This window comes from Neopelma chrysocephalum, unplaced genomic scaffold, assembly GCF_003984885.1.
Source record: "Neopelma chrysocephalum unplaced genomic scaffold, ASM398488v2 Primary Assembly neopelma1_22, whole genome shotgun sequence".
Taxonomy (NCBI): domain Eukaryota; kingdom Metazoa; phylum Chordata; class Aves; order Passeriformes; family Pipridae; genus Neopelma; species Neopelma chrysocephalum.
Genome location: NW_020897689.1, coordinates 16,348,659 through 16,368,158, shown reverse-complemented (window position 1 = coordinate 16,368,158; position 19,500 = coordinate 16,348,659). Strand labels below are relative to the sequence as shown.

The window sequence follows — 19,500 nt, the reverse complement described above, 5'->3', positions numbered from 1 at the left end:
TAAATTATCTATTTTTCCCTATCCTAAAGACTAAAATGAGCTTAGATAAGATGGTTGTTCAGACCAGTATCTTGTTTACTACTACATTGTAATTTTTCTTAATTTTTTTTAAGCGGGTAAGAAGCTATACAGATTTCATACTAAAACTCACAGCATGCTGCAACGTGATTTCCATTTTTAGGCCCATTTACTCTCAGGACTGGCACAGCTGCTGCATGACCTCTTCTCCAATCTGAAGCAGGCATTCAACATGGAAGAAGGTATTGGTCAAACAGAAGTTTTGGGATGGAAAGCAGGATGTTACACCGAGGAGTATCATCTGACTTTCACAATGGGAAGTGGCCTTTCTGCTCTGTAACTCCTTAGCAGCAGCTTCTGCAATTCAGTTCTTCACTCCAGTAAGCCTGCACGCTGCACACCCTTCCCATCAGACCAATATACTAATGGAAACTGCTGTGTGGCTTTCCAGTAGGTCTGCTTTTAAATTTAAAATATTGAAATAATACATGGGATGAAGTACTGCAGCAGTACTAGGAAAGTCTCTGTCTTGGTCAGCTGGTCTTGGCTGGGGTAGAGTTAATGTTCTTTGCAGTGGCTGGTATGGGGCTATGTTTTGGATTTGTACTGAACACAGGGTTGATAATATAGAGATGTTTTTGTTATTGCTGAGCAGTGTTCACATAGAGCCAAGGCCTTTTCTGCTTTTTGTACTACCACACTGGTGAGGAGGCTGGGGGTGCATTGGGGGTTGGGAGGAGACACAGCCAGGACAGCTGCCCCCAACTGACCAAAGGGATATTGCAGACCATATGACATCATGCTCAGTATATAAAGTGGGGGGAAGAAGGAGGAAGGGGGATGTTCAAAGTGATGCTGTTTGTCATCCCAAGTAACCCTTACATGTGATGGGTCCCTGCTGTCCTGGAGATGGCTGAACACCTGACTGCCCATGGGAAGCAGTGCATTAATTCCTTGTTTTGCTTTGCTTGTGTGCATGGCTTTTGCTTTCCCTATTAAACTGCCTTTATTTCAGCTCACGAGTTTTCTGGCTTTTACCCTTCTGATTCTCTCCCTGATCCCACTGGTGAAGGAGTGAATGAGCAGCTGCATGAGGCTTGGTATCTGGCTGGGGTTAAGCCACGACAGTCTCCAATCGTAATAGATATTGCCTGTGAGTATCTGCCTTAACGCTGCATTGGCACAGAGCACACAGCACCTTGAGCTGAGCCATGTTCAGTGCACCCTCAGCCAGTCGGGTTTCGATGCTGCCTGATGGTTTTAAAGGCTCGGTTTTGAAACACTTGGCTGAGGTCTGTGTGAGTAACAGAACAGTAGGTGCTGTAAAACGACACGCAGCGCGGGCCCTTTGACCACTACGTTAAAGTCCCAGCTCACACCAGTAAAACACTGAGCCCGCCCCGGCGCCGGCGGCGCGACGCTGCTGGGAAGGCGCGGGCGGTGCGGTTTACGGCCATGCCGTAAAGCGGCTCGTCCGGGCGCGCTAGCGGCTGGCGCCCTTGTAAGGGAGCGGCCATGAGCGGGAATGGCGGCAACAGGGCCCTGGAGCTGCTGCGCTCGCTGCCCAGGGTCAGCCTGGCCAACCTGAGGCCCAACCCCGGCTCCAAAAAGCGGGTGAGTGCCTGCAGCTTGCCGGGCGGCACGCCTGATCCCGGTGTGGTTTGCCTCCGGGAATGTCAGAAGGACAGATGGAGCAAAGTGGAAAGGCAAAGGAGTGGGTGGCGATGCTGTGTGTGCTAACCCTGCCCCAGCCCTTGCATGCTTTGTGTGTATGGGTATCCCCACGGAGAACTGGATGATGAGTAGTGTTGGCTAAACCTCGGGGCCATCGCTGGGGGCGGGTGGAAATAGTGAAAGGTCTTTAACACCACGTTGTGTATGGGATGGGGTAATGCGTTTGGAAGGAGAAGGTTAGAAAGCTTACAAAGAAAAGGAATGTGATGCCAAATGACATTCTGGTTACTGTTGCTTTCTCGAAAACAAAACTAAATGTTGGCTTCCCTGTCTCCTTATAAAATGGTAGAGAAATGAAGAAAGGAAACCAGGAAGAAACCCTTTTGCTTTGAGAGGAATATCAGTAAACAGGGCGATGAGGTTCAAGGGCTGAAACCACAGGAATAGGGAACTGACAGGGAGTACCAAGCAGCGCTCTCCTGTAAGTACTCAGGACTCCCTGGAGCTGCTAAATAGTACAGAATTCAAGTGCAATTTTGTGCTAGACTCAACCGTCCCTGCTACCAAAGGAAGCTGGCTTGTCCCCAGACTATTTGTGCTACCTGCCTAGAGCTGTGCTTTGCAAAAATCACATTAACTGCTTTCCTATTTTTCCTTTCAGAAAGGATCTATCTCTTCATTTTTCTCAAGAATCAGCATTTTGTTCGGTTGTTTGTATCTCTGAAATCTTATGTGTTATAGCTCCTTCTCTCTGAAGTAGTTGACCAAATGTATTGTTGATTGTTTTCAAGGAAAGAAGACGTGGCCGTGGAAGATACGGAGGTAGGAAGTGTGGCCGAGGTCACAAAGGAGAAAGACAAAGAGGAAATCGCCCCCGATTAGGCTTTGAGGGTGGTCAAACTCCATTTTACTTGGTCATACCAAAATATGGATTTAATGAGGGACATAGGTAAGTTTCCTCACATTTACTTTGAAATTATTCATTGTCTACTTTCTTGATCTTTCTCATGAAGCCAGAATCTGATATGCCAAAACAGGCCTAACTGAAAAAGCTGAGCTTTTATATCTGGTCTTGAAGACTTCTGTGCCCGTACAATGCTGTCACAGGCAGTAGTAACAAAAACATGCCACATCTATCCCATAGGTCAAGAATGAAAAGGCTGCTGTGTATTTGTGAATTGTTCGACTTGCAGTTTGATTTCATGCTCCATTTGCTGATATAACTTCATCAAATAACTGTGTATTTTTACATTTCATTCTTCATACATGCAGTAGAACTTGCAAACCTGACCCAGTATTTAAAGGTTTTCTCTGAGTCTTGTTAGTTTTGAAGTGTGATTCAAATTCCATTTCCAGGCACTGTCATCTTCTCCTGTTTGCTTGGATTATTATAAGAGTAAACAAGAAACACTTTGGGTAGCTGGAGACAGAGTGTAGATCCACAATCCTACAAAGGAAATGCTACAGAATGCAGACATTGAGCTTCTTATGTTAACAGTGGTCACAAGTTCATGAATAACCAACAGCAAAAATTGAAACTGCTGCTATGACAAGGAATTGTTAGGGTCTTGCTGTTTTTAACCACATCTGACAGCATGTGGAAACAAAAAAAGTACTCTGTAGTTTCAGTGCTATTTGCAAAATTTTGATGTCAATCTATTGTAGATGTTTCTGTAGGAAACGTGGCAACTGCACTCGAGAGATGCTATTGAGGCACACTGAACAATGTTTCTGTCTGTTTACCTTCACCTCACTCCTCTCTCTGTCTGCAGTGGTATTGCCTCACCTGTTGAGCTTTCGCTCTGTTAGGAACTGTCTGACAGCGCAAATTCTGTTGCTTACCTTTCTTACGGAGCCTGACAATAACAGAGATGAGCTGCTTCCCAGTTTTTCTGCTGCCATTCACAGATTTCCAATGGCAGCAGTCAAACCGATTGTAGGAGAAAGTTCTGAGCACCAGCATAAGTGGTGTGCAGCAGGCATAGTCACCAGCATTTGGAAAACTGTTCTAGGGATTTATTTGTCTGGTAAAGTTGGAACTTCAGAAAACACAAAAGTAGGTTCTGCTGAAGCCAGATGTTGACAGGAGATTCCGGCTTCCTTTGGGGATGTGGGTTAATTGCATATTTTCTCAATGTGTCTCTTCCTTGGTGGGGTTTTGAGGAAGGTTCCATTCAGTACTTCTGAAATGTTGGGTACAGTGGTAATGGACTAAAAAATCTTGTTGGATATAAGCTATGCAGGAGCACATACAGTGTTTGGCTGATAGTCTTTGACTAAATTTGTACGGGAAAAGAGGGGATGTTTGTTTTTTTGACTGTCTATCAGTGAAGCTCCTAAGCTGGATTCACTTTGAAGGTGGTAGTTATTTACAATCTTGTTGGCTTACCAAGAATTGCTGGCACTTTAATTTCTTAGTATTTTTTGCTTCCTTAGACCAGTCAGCAGGCAGAGAGGTATTATCGACTAAACTGAACTCAGCAACAGCAGAATGATTAATGTCATATTGGAGATGGGAGTGTTTGGGCAAACCTGAAGGCACAGTGGAGTCTTGGATTGTAACTAGGGCTTGTATTTGTAGTAAATTAAAATTTTTACTTATAGACAGGAGTATTTTAAACATTTACTTGGTAGTTTGAGGAGTAGGTAGAAACCAGAATACCTCAGTTGACTAGTTGCTAATAAAGCTTCATATCTGTAAATTTCTCATTATTTTTTTTGGGTTGATTTTTGGTTATTTCTTCTCTCCCCAGCCTCAGATATCAGTATCAACCACTCAGTCTTCAGAGGCTGCAGTACCTGATTGATTTGGGTAGAGTTGACCCCACACAACCAATTGACTTAACACAGCTCATCAATGCCAGAGGTGTAACAGTGCAACCTCTCAAGAGGGATTACGGTGTCCAGCTGGTGGAGGAGGTAGATATTATAACACACCTATTACTTCAGGCTTTTAAGTTTTCTACCCCAGGCTGTCAGATTGTCATTACTATGTTTTGGAATCATCTTTGCTTTTCCGAATTAGTTTGCTGTGGAATTTTTGTGTATAATAAATCCACTAGAGGGCACTGTATGTCAGCAAAAAAACCCTCAGACAATTTCAATACCTGATATGCTGCAAAAACGAGAGATAAGGAGCACATAACAAAAGGTTGAACAAGTATTTTACAACAGAAGACTAAAATGTGCTAAAAGAAATATATGAATATTTTGGAAAGGCAAAATTGTTTTCATTCAACCCAGGTGACTGAGTGAGAGCAATTTGGTTCCCATCTTGGTGCAGGAAGCTGACAAATTCTAATATTTTGCAGGATTTAATGTTTCTTATAACTTTTTAGAGAAGAATAGATGTATGTCTTAAAATAGTCATTTTGACATTTCTCTAATGTGTTGAAATTTACAGGGTGCTGATATTTTTTCAGCAAAAGTAAATATTGAAGTGCAGAGGGCATCTGAGTTAGCAATTGCAGCCATAGAAAAAAATGGAGGTGTTGTGACAACATCATTCTATGACCCAAGGAGTTTGGGTAAGAATTTCTTTTAATTTGTGCCCTTTTTTTTTCCTTTGAATGTGCAAAGATTAAATGATCCCAACCAAAGTTTCAAACACAGTTCTTAATAGAAAGTAATCAGCTTCTTCTTCTATTCTAAAAGTTGCAAAAACACAGAGTTACACAAATATTTGTAGAATCATAGAATGTTTTGGATTGGGAAGGACGTTAAAGATCATCTAGTCCCAGCCCCCAACAATGAGTGGTAATGCATTCTCAATTTTGCTTTTTTAAACCATTCACGTGTTTAGTTCTAGCAGTGTTAGCAGTTCATTTACCAATCAACCAGCTAAAGAAATCTGAGTAGCTTTGTAAATAGAAGAACTAATAACATTGTTTCTCAGAATTTTTTTCTTCTGTTTCACACGTTTGGTAACACTAAGAAAATTCAGGAAAAAATAGGTTTAAAATCTGCTGTGGATACTTACAATTTTTAATTTAAAATGCCTTTCCAGTTAAAGTGAGGAAGTAAGTAAGTTACAGAAGCTCAGAATCATTTCAGTTAAAATGGCTATTGTTTTCAGAACACTTTCACTGAAGAATGAGGCTTTGCTTTGCTTGAGGCTGCATCCTGCCTAACATTCATTCATGCAGTTTTTATTGACAATAATAGAGCTTTCATGTGTGAATGAGGCTGGGAAGAAGAGGAATAGACATTTTTAGTCTGCAGAATATCATCTTGGAGTGATAAAAGTTCTTTTTATTTCCAATCCAGAAAATAATCAAAATAATGAGGTTAAAAGGTCCTGAAATATAATTTGCCAAAAATCAGTAAAACTTGGGGAGGAGAGGATAGTTCCACAAGACTAAATAGGTGCATGTGCTATTGATACTTTATTTAAAATACTTATAGAAGCAGTACATTTGACATTTGTTGGTATAATGTGTAAATAGCCATGCAAAAGCATTGCTTCCAACCTGGAAATAGTCCTTTAAATAAATGGCAGCATCCAGATTAGTTATGCTTATCTTTCTAAAGTAGGCATTCTTAATGTGTTAGAAGTAATGACTCATCCAGATTGACACTATAAATATCAATTAAAACAGAGTTGTTTATTTAAGTGAAACTTGCAAACCACTATCTCATTCTGAGCAAGAATATTCTTGAGATTTGGTTTTTTGCTTGATAGTTTTTAATAAGAGTTTAGTAATTTATTTAGTACAAAATAAGGAAGTGTCATTCAATGTTTTTAAATATGTATTATAAAGTATAGTAACTAATTTTCTCTTATGTTTGCCCACAGGAATTTTGTGTAAGCCAGTACTGTTTTTTCTGCGTGGCCAGCCTATTCCAAAGCGAATGCTTCCACCTGAAGACCTAGTCCGTTACTACACAGATGCCAGGAACCGGGGTTACCTGGCAGATCCATCTAAGGTTGTGGAAGCCAGGCTTGAGCTTGCCAAAAAATATGGCTACATCTTACCAGACATAACCAAGGATGAACTATTTAAGATGTTAAGCGCACGCAAGGATCCTAGACAGATATTTTTTGGTCTTGCTCCAGGATGGATTGTAAACCTGACAGACAAGAAAATTCTAAAACCAACTGATGAGAGTCTGTTGAAATACTATAGCACATGAATTCAGGGCTGGAGATAACTGCAGGTGTTCAGGAAACATCTGGGTATGAAATAATGGATAGAAGTGATGTGTTGTTTGTTTGTTTTTTAGGACTTCTATTATACTAGACAAAACATAAATTTTTGTTCATGCAATCTTCTGGTGTAGCTCTCAACTTTTTATTGTCATAATACAGTGTATCGAAAGTATTAAAATTGAAAACAGTATAGAGTCCGACAAAGCATGGGTTTGGGCGCTTTCTCTTGTGATGGTTTGCCAGTGTTTTTTTCAGACAAAGGGCTTCCATATTGCATTGGTTTCAGAGGATAATTCCAAAGTGTAGTTTGACCTAATAATTAGTTTATATTTCCCCCTTCAATTTAAAATCAGAAATATGACTGTACAGACCCAGTATTAGTTTTACAATAGTATTGCATAAAATTATAAGTTTTAGAAAATGTATCTTGACTACCTCTAAGAGGCAAACCATCTATTTTTGGTTGGGGAAAAATTAAAACAGCAAGAAATAACAAAGTTCAAAAGATTTCATTAACCTCTCCAATTCCATAGCTGTGTTTTGGATTTTGCCATTGCCATCAGTAGCACTAGAGCTTGAGAGGTCTTGACTTTTGTCCTGTTTCTTCATATGCAATTGAGAAAGACAGGGTGTGCAGTTTGAAGTAACTTTCTATCTAAACTTGGGGGGGGAAAGATTGCTCTTAAATCAATGGCTTTTATTATTCAAACAGAATTTAAAACTTATCCAGACGGAATTGTAATGTCAATAAAAATGCGTAGGAGAATCCAGAGTCGGTGAATGACAGTGGCTGTAGATTATGAAGGATGGGGATGTGACGGACAAAATACACGGTTAGGATTCAGTTTCCAGCGTGGTCACAGGTTGCATCTGTGATAGTGGACAAATGAATTTAAATATTGTGAGAAGGTATGAACAAACTGGTTTTTATGAAAAACAGTGTTTTAATCACACCAACTTGGTACAGTCTTGAAAAATATTTTCCAACAAACTTTTGTTTTATCAATCTCTCCAGAATACTGCATTGTTACTATGCAAGAATATTTTAGGTTTCATACAGGAGCTTAGGATTGCGTGTTTGGGATGATGAGCCAGGCAGTAAAGATGGGTGAGAGAGGAGACTGAGTTAGTCTGATTCCTTGAAAGTTAATGAGCTGCTTCACAACTACGTGGTTTAGTGGAAGCTGAATTTGGCTTTAAAATAGGGATAATTTGGTTATTAGAATGCAGGAAACAGTCCAGGAGATCAGAACACGAGAAGTCATCTTGCTTTCTGATTTTCATGTACCTTTGCAAATGCTACTTAGAGTTTCCTGTAGCTGCCAAACCATCCTATCTCATAGAGGAAGTCCTCTGTGTACCAGAATCTCCTGTTTCTCCTGTATAACACCTGTATTTTCTGTGATGCCTCAGTGGGGAAGGATTTAAAAACAATTTTCTTTTTCTTTCAGAGAATAAAAAGAAGTGGATGAATTTTTGTTGGTGTTTGTCAATCAGCCCAGATTTTTCCTTCACTCAACAACCTGCCTTGTCAATTAATATGAGCATCTGTAATCACAAAACAAAATAAAACAAGTCTTCTATTCTCATTCTGATTAAATAATCTGAAATCAAGAGATTAAGAACAGTCACTAATTTTTGACAATTTACTCTTCAACTTCTGTTGTTCACTGTTAATGTTTGTTGGATGCTGTCAGTAATGGTCATTCTCCCAACTTGTATTTTAAGTGTAGGTGAAACAGAGCAAAACAACAGCCATATAAAATTGGATTATGAATAGCAGGAATTTGGTTTTAGTGGCATTAACATTCATATTTTATAAGGTGCCCAGCACTTTTTTGGCACATCAAGAATAGTACTGCCAAAAAAAGTACAGTTGGTGTTAACTTGAATGTGAAGTAAATAACTTTCTCACTTTGGATGTATCCTGTCCTGCATCCTGATGATTGTTGGTTTGGAACCTTAAATGACAAGCAATACTTTCTTTTTTTTAACTTTTTTTTTTTTAACTTTTTTGTTATTACAATAACTTTACAATAACAATATTACTACTGCCTCCATTTGGGAAGGAGTTGGAGGGGGGGAAGAGTATTTATTGCCTTCCCTTATTTGTGCCATAATGTTTCTGTTTTTATGAATCAATTCACAATTGTATTTTGTGGAGGTGGTGGTACTCAACAGGAAAACTACTTAACTGGAAGTGAAGAAGGAAGTTAGTCATATTAGTGAAGACCAGAAGACAAAAGTGTTTATGTATCATTGTGTATTTTGGGGAGGAGAAGACTGGGGAAAGGCAAGTTTGTTTCCATTCCTGCTCTTTGTATTAAAATGAACAAATTGCTCTCAGCAACTTTTTTTCTAAATCAACTTCTTTGATACACACACGCATGCACGCGCTGGTTTCTCTAGGTCTCTAAATGGTTTTCAGGTGAAAGGGTAACTTGGATAAAATGATAACAGTGAAAGAAAGAATGAAAACAGGAAACAGATGTCTGGTGACGTTGAGGGATTGGATAGCACTTATTCAGTGAACGATGTCTTAGTCACAAGGCAGCTGTATCCTGGCTCTGATACTATAACGCTACAAATACCTTGGAGCCAAAACAGCCACGTTCCACCAAATCCGGTCATTCTACTTTATAAAGGTGATCTTTTATCATCTTATAATTGGAGAGGGCAAAAAAGGGCTGTATGTTCCTTTATTTAAAATATGCAATGCTTGTCTTTTTTTCTCACTTCTATTTACAGTAGCCAGTATTTTATATCAGTTGTTTGGATTTTTATTTACTAGTGAAAAAAGTGACAAGGCTATAGAGGATTTCCTGTTCTTTTTATCTCATCAGGAACACAAGTCTCCTAGCAACCAAATACGGAATTATCAAAAACACGAGTAAGTTATTGACAAGGTTTCTAATAAATCCATCATAAACAGCCTCCCAATGGACTGTTGTTTATATGAGGGTCAGGCTCACTGGTGCAAGACTCTTAAAACAACACTGGCATCTAAAGCCATGCTCTTTACTTAGGAATATGAACCATGTTTTCATGTTCATAAGATAAATGATTGCCTTGGATATCCTGTTTTGATAGGAGTTTTTCGTATGCAACAGTGTGTTACACAGCAAGAAGCACCCAATCTGCTGTAGCCGGAAAAACATATTCAGGTAGCTGAGGAAAAGAAACTTATTTGTCATTAAATGCTGAAAGCCGTGTCAATTTTTATCAGCAACATCATACTTTGAAATGCTTCCTTGATAAAACCGATTACCTATGTTCGACTGCAATCAAAATAAAGGCCTCTAAACAAGTACATACCTCATTTTATACCATGATAATTAGAAATCACCTGTTTCTGAAGAGAGAAACTCTACCACCTGCAGCCAGTCAATGCTATAATTACAGGTGGCTGACTGCAGACTCAAAGTGAGTTAAAATATATATATGTGTTTTCCCTTTTGCTCATATGTACAGTAATGACATGCTGGCTTCATTATACTTCGTACAGAATTTGCATTTAGCAATCAAAAGTTGACTGTACCATCCACTGATTTCCAAAAAGGAATACGTTAATAAATCAGTGGCTCTGCTCTGAATCTTCACTGGCAGTGTGCCAACATTGTTTTGACATAGAAGCGTAATTGATGTTGGTGCTCCAGGAAGTCATATAAAGGTGATCAATTATGAAGATAGCTTCCCATTACAATTTTATGATTTTCTATTATTCTATTATTTCTCTTTTCTATTATTTTCTATATTAAAATTTTAAATGCTAGTGCAAAACTAATTTTGCACTGTTGAACTCTCACAAGTTCTCTAAATAATTTGAAATTGTTGTACAAGTCCCATATTCTAAATATTTAACTGTTATATTTACGTATCTCTGAAATAAAAAGATACTCTGTCTATCCAAAATGGCCAGTTTAATATTCCATATGCAGCTTTATTTTTAAAAATTTTCTGATATATGATCAGCTGGGAATAGTTTTACATAACTCACCGTCTGTACTTCAGTTTATTGTTATGGTTTAGTCTATGAAAAGATGTAGTTAGAGGTCCAAAGTTCTTGCCTATTAGAGGAAAATTATGAACTTTTTAAGCTCCTTTATGTCCTAGCCCAGGTGGCTTGTCTTGGTCTTTTGTAACAGGAATATATGGCATTGTCTAAAGAAGTATGGTTTCTCAATGGAAGCAAACTGTCCTCAGATCTATTTTGTCTCCTTTGCTTAATGTTCCCTCTCATGCATCTGCATCTTCCCAAGGTCCCTTCTCACCTCTCGTGTTGTAGTGGTGGGAACTACAGGGCTTGATCATTCTCACAGTGTCATCCTGTCTGGCCCACTCTGGGTTTGAAAATCTGGTTGTTTTATGTGCCTCTGGAGCAGGAAAAGTGTTGATCATTCCTGCATCTGTTTATATGAGGGGGTTTTTTGTGGCTTCAGTTTCCTGGCCTGGTGTTGCTTTTGTTGTTAAAAATGTCAACAGCAATGTTGTTTACTCATTAACCTTGTAGATTCCAAGACACATGCAGAGCAGCTTGGAGGGCCCTTTGAGCGATGTGTTTGGCATTTATCAGAGTCACTGAACATTCCTAGAAGAGCGCCTGTGCACTTAATTCAGAATTGCACACACTAGATACAAATCTGAACAGATGAGTAATTTTGCATTCAATGCACCACTGCCCAAATCAGTCTCTCCTTGTACTTTTCTCCAGCCTCTGTAAGATTCATTCTGTCCCCTGGTAGAATTGTCCTGTCTGTCTATGAATATGGACAGATTAGTCCATATTTAGCCTGAAAGCCTACCATTTCTTGATGTTAATATTTTTATTGTTATTCCTTGGGCAGATAATGACAGCTAGAAGTTTGTGGACATAGAGCAGTCTATGAAAAATAAGTTGATGTGTAAATTCATAGTAAACTAGTTCTCTAGGGATTTTTGTAAGGCTGGTGTAGTTTGCTCCCAGCGTGCAGTACCTTAAGAAAATAAATTCATTTGATATCTGGCAAGGGAGATGCTTTTTTTTCTTTGTTGAATGTAGCTGTGGTTCAGGGCTTCTCAAATTGGAACCCAAGTTCCCTATGAAGTTAGTATAGTGAGGTATTGTCTTAATTTCAAAATTAATGCAGCTCTAAATTTACATTGTTCGCATGTAGACAATAGCTTAAGGTCCTTTTATAGGCAGTAGTAATGTAATTGATCCAGTCAGTGGAGCCTGGAGAATCGCTGTGCTTAGCTTGGAACAGACATCTCAGCAATTGAATTACATGCTAGGCTCCACTGACTGTGACAATAGTTGTCACATACAGCACTTTTGCATGCACCCAAAACTTAAGCATCTAGAGCTGAATCCCACTCTATGTTTTCAGTGACTCAAGGTGTCAACTCATTATCCACATATGCCAGGGGAAATTGTGAAACTTGATGTACTAGGTTGTATTTGTCTTTGAAAACAAGGATGATTTTTTAATTATTTAATAAACCCACAAGTTAGAGGACATTGGTGCCATGAGAGGTGAGATGCTGACAATCAGACAGTGTTATTTTGCAACTATTGGAGACAGCAGCTTTTCTAGGATACAGAAATCTGTGACATCCCCACCCTCTGACTTTCAAGGTGGGTGACTCCCAGTTCCCAGACCTGCACTGATACTGGCACTCAAAATTTACCTGCCTGCCCTCTTTGGCCCTTGTGTAATACATGGCTGATGTTTCTGCTAGCTCTAATGTATATGTTTCCTCTGTAAGGGAAGATGGAAGTTAAATTCGTCTCCATTTGCAAAAGAAAAAATGGGAGAGGAGAATGGTGCCTCTCTTGAGGTGTTTACTTCAGCAAGTGGTGCTGCTAATGGTTAGAGAGGGTGACTGGGATGCTTAAACGCAGATATCGTGTCATTGCTATTTGAGAAGATGCAATCCAGTGTGTCTCATAGGATACCTTGTACAACTACTGTGTGGCTTGTAGTGTTTATGTAAAACTTGTGCAGATTTGAACTTGTCATTTCTCCTGTTTTCGGAGGTTTCTGGGTTCCTGAAACATCATAGATGTGCTTGCTTTTTGTGCACAGGTACTTATTTATCCCTTCTTTTTCTTTTTTTCTTCTTTTTTCTTGGCAAGCCAATCGCACTTATCGCAGCAGGCAGTCTGGGTATGGGTCATGTACGAGGCTTGAGACTGTTCCAGGCAAAATATTATCCTACTGATTTTATGTTGGACTTGGCTGATGTGACATTGCTGCAACCCTGACTTGTAGGTAAAATGTCTGGGCTAATTGTGACTTTATTGTTGGCTTTGGAAGGCTTCAGCCCTTCCAGGTTCATCATTGAAGACAGGTGTTTACTATGGAATGATCATAAAATGAATTACCATAGCAAGGATGTGATCATGTTCCAAAATTCTACCTGAGTCAGTTTTTTTGCACTCATTTGTATGTTTCTGAGGAGATTGAAGCACTGGGGTGCTCTGAGTTTGTCTTTGATGTGGGAAACCTTATCTGTCCATTAAGAGAACCTAAGATGAAAATGGAAGGTAAAAAGCTGTTGAGTCATTTTTGCTGCATCCTGAGAAAAGTGCATGTTTTCCCAATTCCAATTGTTGCTCTTGGCTGAGTTGGATGACTTTGCTTACAACCTATTTGGAAATGGCAATGGCAGCAGACAGCTATGAGCACTGACATGCAGCTCTGGTATTGTTGCTGGCCTGAGCAAAAGAAAAGATAATCTTGCTGACTTGGGAACATGAGAATCAAAGTATGAAAGTCCACCTGAGGAGATTCCAAAATCATAAACATGCGTATTCTTAAAACACCACTGAAACTCTGCTGCATGTTTAATTGCTCTTTGCTTTTGCTGACTGTAGTGTTACGAACTGTAAGCATTCAAGAAATTATTTAAAGAATACATTTTAGGTTTTCTTTGTTGTCCTTAGAGTTTTCAACCCTGCAGGGATCTAGTTTCCAAGCATTGTTCCTGTATCCAGCAAGGCTAGAAGCAAATTTAAGAAGTGGGAGCCAGCATTTTCATGTGATGGCATTATTCCAGGAACTGGTGCTTTAGGAATAACAGTAAATATTGTGAGGCTTGCAAAACAGTTACTGATTCATTGCTTATACCCTGCTGGCATTTTCATTGTTTGGGAGCATAACTCCTCTGCTGTCTCTGCAGTTGACCTCAAGTCACGCCTCCTCAGCATGACAGAAACACGTCATTGTTTCCAGCATCCAAATCTGAGGGTGACAAATATAATATTACCAGGTATATAAGCATCCCGCACAGACATCCTCGTCCTCTGCTCCTCTCTTCTAATTACGAGACTGCTATGGTCATTTGTAGTGCTGAGAGTTGCATGTGCTTACTGGGGACAGGGAGAAGCTCTGGTGTCCTCCTGGTACAGGCAAGGCTGACACCTAGTGACCAGACGCATCTATTCCTATGGGAATTCACTGAAGTCTGGTTCAATCACTATTCAGTCTTAGAAGTCTGGAAGGCTTAAACTTCAAAGTGTTCAAAGTGAATAGTTAATTTATTTCATCATCACTTTTAGCCTTTGTTTTCGTTGTTTCTAGTGTACTCTTCTAAAGGTGGAGTTCAGGTAGCTTTCAAGCTTCAACTCTTAATGTTGGAGCTTAATGAAGGTTTTGCACATAGTTTCCTGGGAGCTGGACATAACAGCTGCTCTGAGCATATTGAAGTGGCTGATAGCAATCAACAGTAAGTTCAGAGTATGGTCCTTTTGTGGTTTTTCCTTAATAAAATCATGGCTGATCATGGTGTTGGTATTATTTTTTTGCTCATCCTCTGTTAAGGAATTCAAAATCAAATATAATGGGATATTCTCTGAGTTGCAGAATTTTCTCTGTACGATTGTCTGCTGACCAGAGGTAGCATCTTAAAATGATGCTGCCACCTGGAAAGCACTACCTGTTCCATCATGATTGCAGATCCTGCTGGAAATGCGCTGAGTTCTGGGCCTTAGCAAACTGCATACCAAAGAGGAAGAGTAAAACTGAGCTAAAGTTTTCCTTAGCCAAGTGTTCTTCCAGAACGCTTCTGGTTTTCTTTGGTTATGTTGATTAACATTTCAAGAGTATAACATATTTCTGAGAATTGTCTGTGACCTTTACCTAAAGCAGTAGCCATATAAATTTAGGGAAACAGCTCCTCCAATGTGAATCAAGCAGTCATCTCCTTGTAAGTCCACATGTTGACTCCAAAAATAGGCTTCAGAGGTTCCCCATGCTAATGGGTTTCCCACACAACCCTAAAAAACTCTTCTTGGGACTGGAGGAATTTTTCATCTTTTAAATGTCTCTTGTAATTTAAATGTTTCTCCAAGTGTTGGAAATAAGGTTGATACAGCATGACTATTTGCTACTAGCACTGTTTAACTGAACAAAAGAATCAGAGCTCAATGTTTTTCTGTGGCTGAAAGGAAACTTTGATTCTTCCTGAGTGAAATAACTAGGAACTTGCACAAGCCCTGTGTTGTTGAACGGAAAAGGCAAGCTTTTTTTCCTTCAGATAATCTTTTATATCTGACTCAGAACTTTACGTATGGCTCTGATTCTGTATCTGGCACATGTTTCTAATTAGCCCATGAAAAAATAAAGCTTCTGTAATCCACTGATTTTTCATCTGGTAACCACTGCTGATAGGATGCAGCTCTGGAGAGAGGGCTAACAAATTCCCAAGGCAGAAATATCCTTCTTCTTTTTTTTTTTTAATGCAGAGTAGTCCACATCATCATGGCCTATTTTTTTCCGTCATCACAGCTTTCACAGTTTTGTTCCAAGGCTGCAAGGGCACCACCAAGCCTGACCATCCTGCCTGACTCACCATCCAGTGCCCTCTTCCCGTTTCCAGGGAGGTGCCCCAGTACAGTGGAACAGGATGGGATGCCTGCCCTGCTGCCCCTTCACAGTGCCGTGACACTAGGAATGAGAGTAGCAAAACTGCCCAAATGCATACATACATGGAAGTTCTTTTTCCCTGTCTGAAAACTGATGGTGCAATTCTGTATCTCAAAACCATCACCCAGTAATGTTTGCCTGAAGCGAAAGCTGTGTTTTCTCACTCGTGTTTGCAGCCATTCTTGGTGCCTCTCACAAACAAGATTATACAGTAGTTTATTTGCATAGTCAATCTGAATAATTTACAAAACATGACTTCTGAATTTAATTTACACTGAAAAGCTGATGATCAGTAATGAACTAGAGTCACAGAACAGGTAAACATGACTTTTACCAGGTAAGTAATAGACTTCAAATTATTAATTTTGAAAAAGAAATGTTAGGGATCCTGAGGGCCTTGAATGTGATCTTTAAGTTTATGACAAATGTTGTATATAATTGTTACCCTTCGTTTTTTTCTTTTTTTCCCCCTTTTTTTTTACGTAATGGAATTTTTATTAATTGGTCAGATTAAGCCAATTGTTTTCATTATTTCAGAGCACAAGTGCAGGATTCCTGCCTTTGTTCAAAGCAAAAAGCGCAAATAAAGCTCTCTAGTATCAAAGAAGTAGGCACAAAAAAAGCAGGGCATTTGTTACGGATCCATCTCTATGTCCTGGTAGATGTCACTTCTGGAAAACCTAGTCAGAGCAATCAGGCAAGTTGTATAGTCTTTGTCAACCCTGTTGTCAATGCTGTTCCGCTTGCACTAGTAGCAGTAGTACCCTTGGGTGGAGCTAAGTCCAGATATCTGCTCCAAAATAACACGTGGTTTGAAACTTCAGCAGTGCAGGCAGAGCCAAGGGAAATCACTCAGAGCAACCCCCTGTGTTCAAAACTCCCCCTGAAACCTCTCTCATGTGGTGGCTACAGTCCTCCAACCGTGTACCAGCCTTGAGAAGGAGGCACACAGAGAGCCCTGTGACCCAGGCAGGTGCTCCCGTGGTCTCTCCAGCACTGTGACCTTCATGGATCACTGGGCTAAACTGCTTTGCTGCTGAGTTGGGAGCCAAAGAGGTAACCTGCCTCTCGGTTGGTTTGGAACCTGGTTTGGAAAGGTTGTTTTCTACTCTGACAGAGCTCACCTGCAAGGCTCCACTGTCACCTGCCACGTGGCAATGCAGGAAGAATTGTATTTCCTTTCTTTGTGTAATGGCAAATCCAGTCAGAATCTTTCAGACTCATGTGCCTTTGTCAGAACTTTGCATGCAGTTATGTAGCAACCAACAAGTAAGGCAGGTAGTTCTGTGGCTCTTCTGATTGCATTGTATCCAAAATCACAAGAGCTTTAGTGATACTTCTGACTATCTAAGAAGTCAGGGCACTTATACATATACTTCCCTTTTACATTACAAGCTTTACTACCACTTCACTTGGATTTTACCTGTATTTTATTCACAATGCAACTGAATTCATACACTTACAAATATGAAGTACAGAGGGATTTCTTATTTCATTCACAGCCAAAGTTAAAGTTAAATGAAAATTAAAGCTCTGTGTAACTATTTGATTTTAGTTGTTCTTCTTCTGACTCAGGATGTGTCCTAACTGCACATTCCCTTGAATTTTACACAGCTGTGTTCTAAAAATACCAATGTATGAAACCTTGGTTAGAAGACTTTACACTGTTGAGATTTTTTGTTTGCTGGGTTTTTTTTTCTACAGAAAATCACCAAGAAATACATGATTCTACACTGAAACACTGTTTTGGTATCTCTATACACAAATAGCCTTTATCAGAAGAAGTCAACCGTCTGTGATAATTTCTGCCTACAGTGTTGTTGACTCCTTTTTGAAACAGGAATTTTTGGAAACTCCTAATTCCGCTTTCCTATAAAAGCTTATCAACTAGTCCAAATAAAGACATAATGGTGAAGGATAGGCTTATGCATTAAGCTACACCATACAGTGTTATTTAAATAATGATGGAATTTTTGTTGAGGAATTTTGTTGAGGAATTAATGAATTTGTATGTCTGACCAACTTATTCAAATTATTAACATGAACAAAAAATGCTTACTAAAAGAAATAGGTCAATATTATGAAAGAAAAAGTTATTATGACAAAGAAGATACTTTAAAGTCTATTTAGTTTTCCTAGGATTCAAATGTTTTCTCTCTTCTCTTTGCCCTTTTCAAATTCTTCTGTGCCATCTGTCCTAGGATGCTAAAGCTTCTGACCACATGAGAGAAATATTTGAGGGTCCCACAGGACACAGGTCATCCTGACTCATGGCACATTTCTGTTCTGATTAACCCATCGGTACTAATTTGTTCAGATCAATTAAATTACATATCTGGGTTTTTTTCACATCCGATCTGAAAATGTATCTATACCAGTGTCCCTTATTTCCTGTGAAAATGCTGTAGTTTGTTGCCCCTTGACCGATAATCAAAATCCAATCAACAAGCTACTCCCTCGCTACTCTTTGTTTTGGTAGAAATCATAATGTACGTAAACCACTGATTTCATCAAACTGCAGCCTGGTGGCTGAAAAGACACTGTCCCTGTATATAATCTTACAGAGTTTTCAAGTAATCTTTGACCTGGATGCATGGTAGTCTGTAGAATTTCTGGGAGGCTGGTACTAGTATTCTGTTGCTCACAAAGTTCAGGAGGCACAGGTAGAGCAAGAGCTGGCCGTGCTGGCATAGCCACTGCTTCACTAGGCAGCAGAGCTCTCAGCTGCAGGCCCATCTGGAAAGGAGCAGAAATAGGCTTCGGTGGTTAATGCCAGCTGACATTCCTAGAATATGATGGCTTCTTATAATATCCTCGTACGGTCAGAAGCTGATTTCCTTAATTGGGTTTAGGGAATGCTACAGTCAAGTTTTCCTGTGTTTTAGCCTGATTTCCTAAGGAAAGAAGTGTTGTGCAGCAGCACACACTTGCCTGCCTATGTATTCATTTGGATCCCTCAACATTTTTTCTGAAACCTTTTGAACTGTTTCAGCTCTCCTTTACAGAGGAGTGGAACTGTCAAAGAGGGAAAGGTCCCACAAGCTGTGTGAAGACAAGCAGGCAGACTAAGAGAGGAGACTTCTGTCCCTCATAGATGGGGACTTAAAGGTGAATTCTTTTCTTATCACTAGACACTCGCAAACCTAGATCCCAGACTTCAGCTGGAGAAGCCAGGCTTCAACAGAGGTGCTGCTCGTAAGTCATGGGTGAGGGCACATGTGTCCTACCTCTGGCACTGTTGGAAAGATACACGCAAAGGTACTGACTGGAGAGGGAAAGGATGAAATCAAATCCACAAAATATTCTGTCAAAACTAAAATAGAAACATTCTTCAGTCACAGCGGTGATAATACTGCTTGTAACAGTAGTAAGAACAGTCCTTTCAGTTGTGGTGTGATTTCTACAAACTTAACAGCCCTTCAAGGCTGGAAAATTTAGGATTATTACCTTCTATTTTCACATCTACAGGCCTAAAAATTTCAAAATCATTCTTAGTGTACTTAGCAAAAATTCAGCTCTGTAAGTTGAATATTTATATGCTGCTTTGTTCCAGTTTTGTCTCCACTTACACTCTGCTATTTTTTTTCACTTGCCACTTCTAAACAAAGGAAACAGATTTTGTTGGTCAGTGTCAGAACAAATAGATGTAAAGTACAAACAATAAAGAGAATAAAAGATATTGGAAGCTGTTATCAGCCTAGGAGAAGATTCTCCTTAACAAAATAACTTCCTAAATTTCCGTGAGATGAACAA

General features: G+C 39.5%; 1 protein-coding gene across 2 annotated transcripts; it reads left to right on the top strand.

Moving 5' to 3' along the window:
• The first annotated feature begins 1,474 nt into the window (after positions 1-1,474).
• Positions 1,475-10,151, top strand: MRPL15 (mitochondrial ribosomal protein L15). 2 transcript variants are annotated; one of them, XM_027673132.1, is made up of 6 exons: positions 1,475-1,632; positions 2,484-2,641; positions 4,446-4,611; positions 5,096-5,219; positions 6,488-6,868; positions 8,293-10,151. In XM_027673132.1, the coding sequence occupies exons 1-5, from the start codon at positions 1,534-1,536 to the stop codon at positions 6,823-6,825; spliced, it is 885 nt and encodes a 294-aa protein (XP_027528933.1). In that variant the 5' UTR covers positions 1,475-1,533; the 3' UTR covers positions 6,826-6,868; positions 8,293-10,151. The 2 variants fall into 2 exon arrangements, with proteins under 2 accessions (XP_027528933.1, XP_027528876.1); XM_027673075.1 differs by lacking the exon at positions 8,293-10,151 and having other exon boundaries at positions 6,488-7,063.
• The last annotated feature ends 9,349 nt before the right edge of the window (positions 10,152-19,500 follow it).

What these genes read in the sequence shown, in the direction of transcription:
- MRPL15 (XM_027673132.1), top strand. Translation starts at nt 1,534, where the DNA reads ATGAGCGGGAATGGCGGCAACAGGGCCCTGGAGCTGCTGCGCTCGCTG. An exon ending in ACCCCGGCTCCAAAAAGCGG is followed by an intron (nt 1,633 to 2,483) that starts GTGAGTGCCTGC and finishes ATTGTTTTCAAG; the next exon opens with GAAAGAAGACGTGGCCGTGG. An exon ending in CTATGACCCAAGGAGTTTGG is followed by an intron (nt 5,220 to 6,487) that starts GTAAGAATTTCT and finishes GTTTGCCCACAG; the next exon opens with GAATTTTGTGTAAGCCAGTA.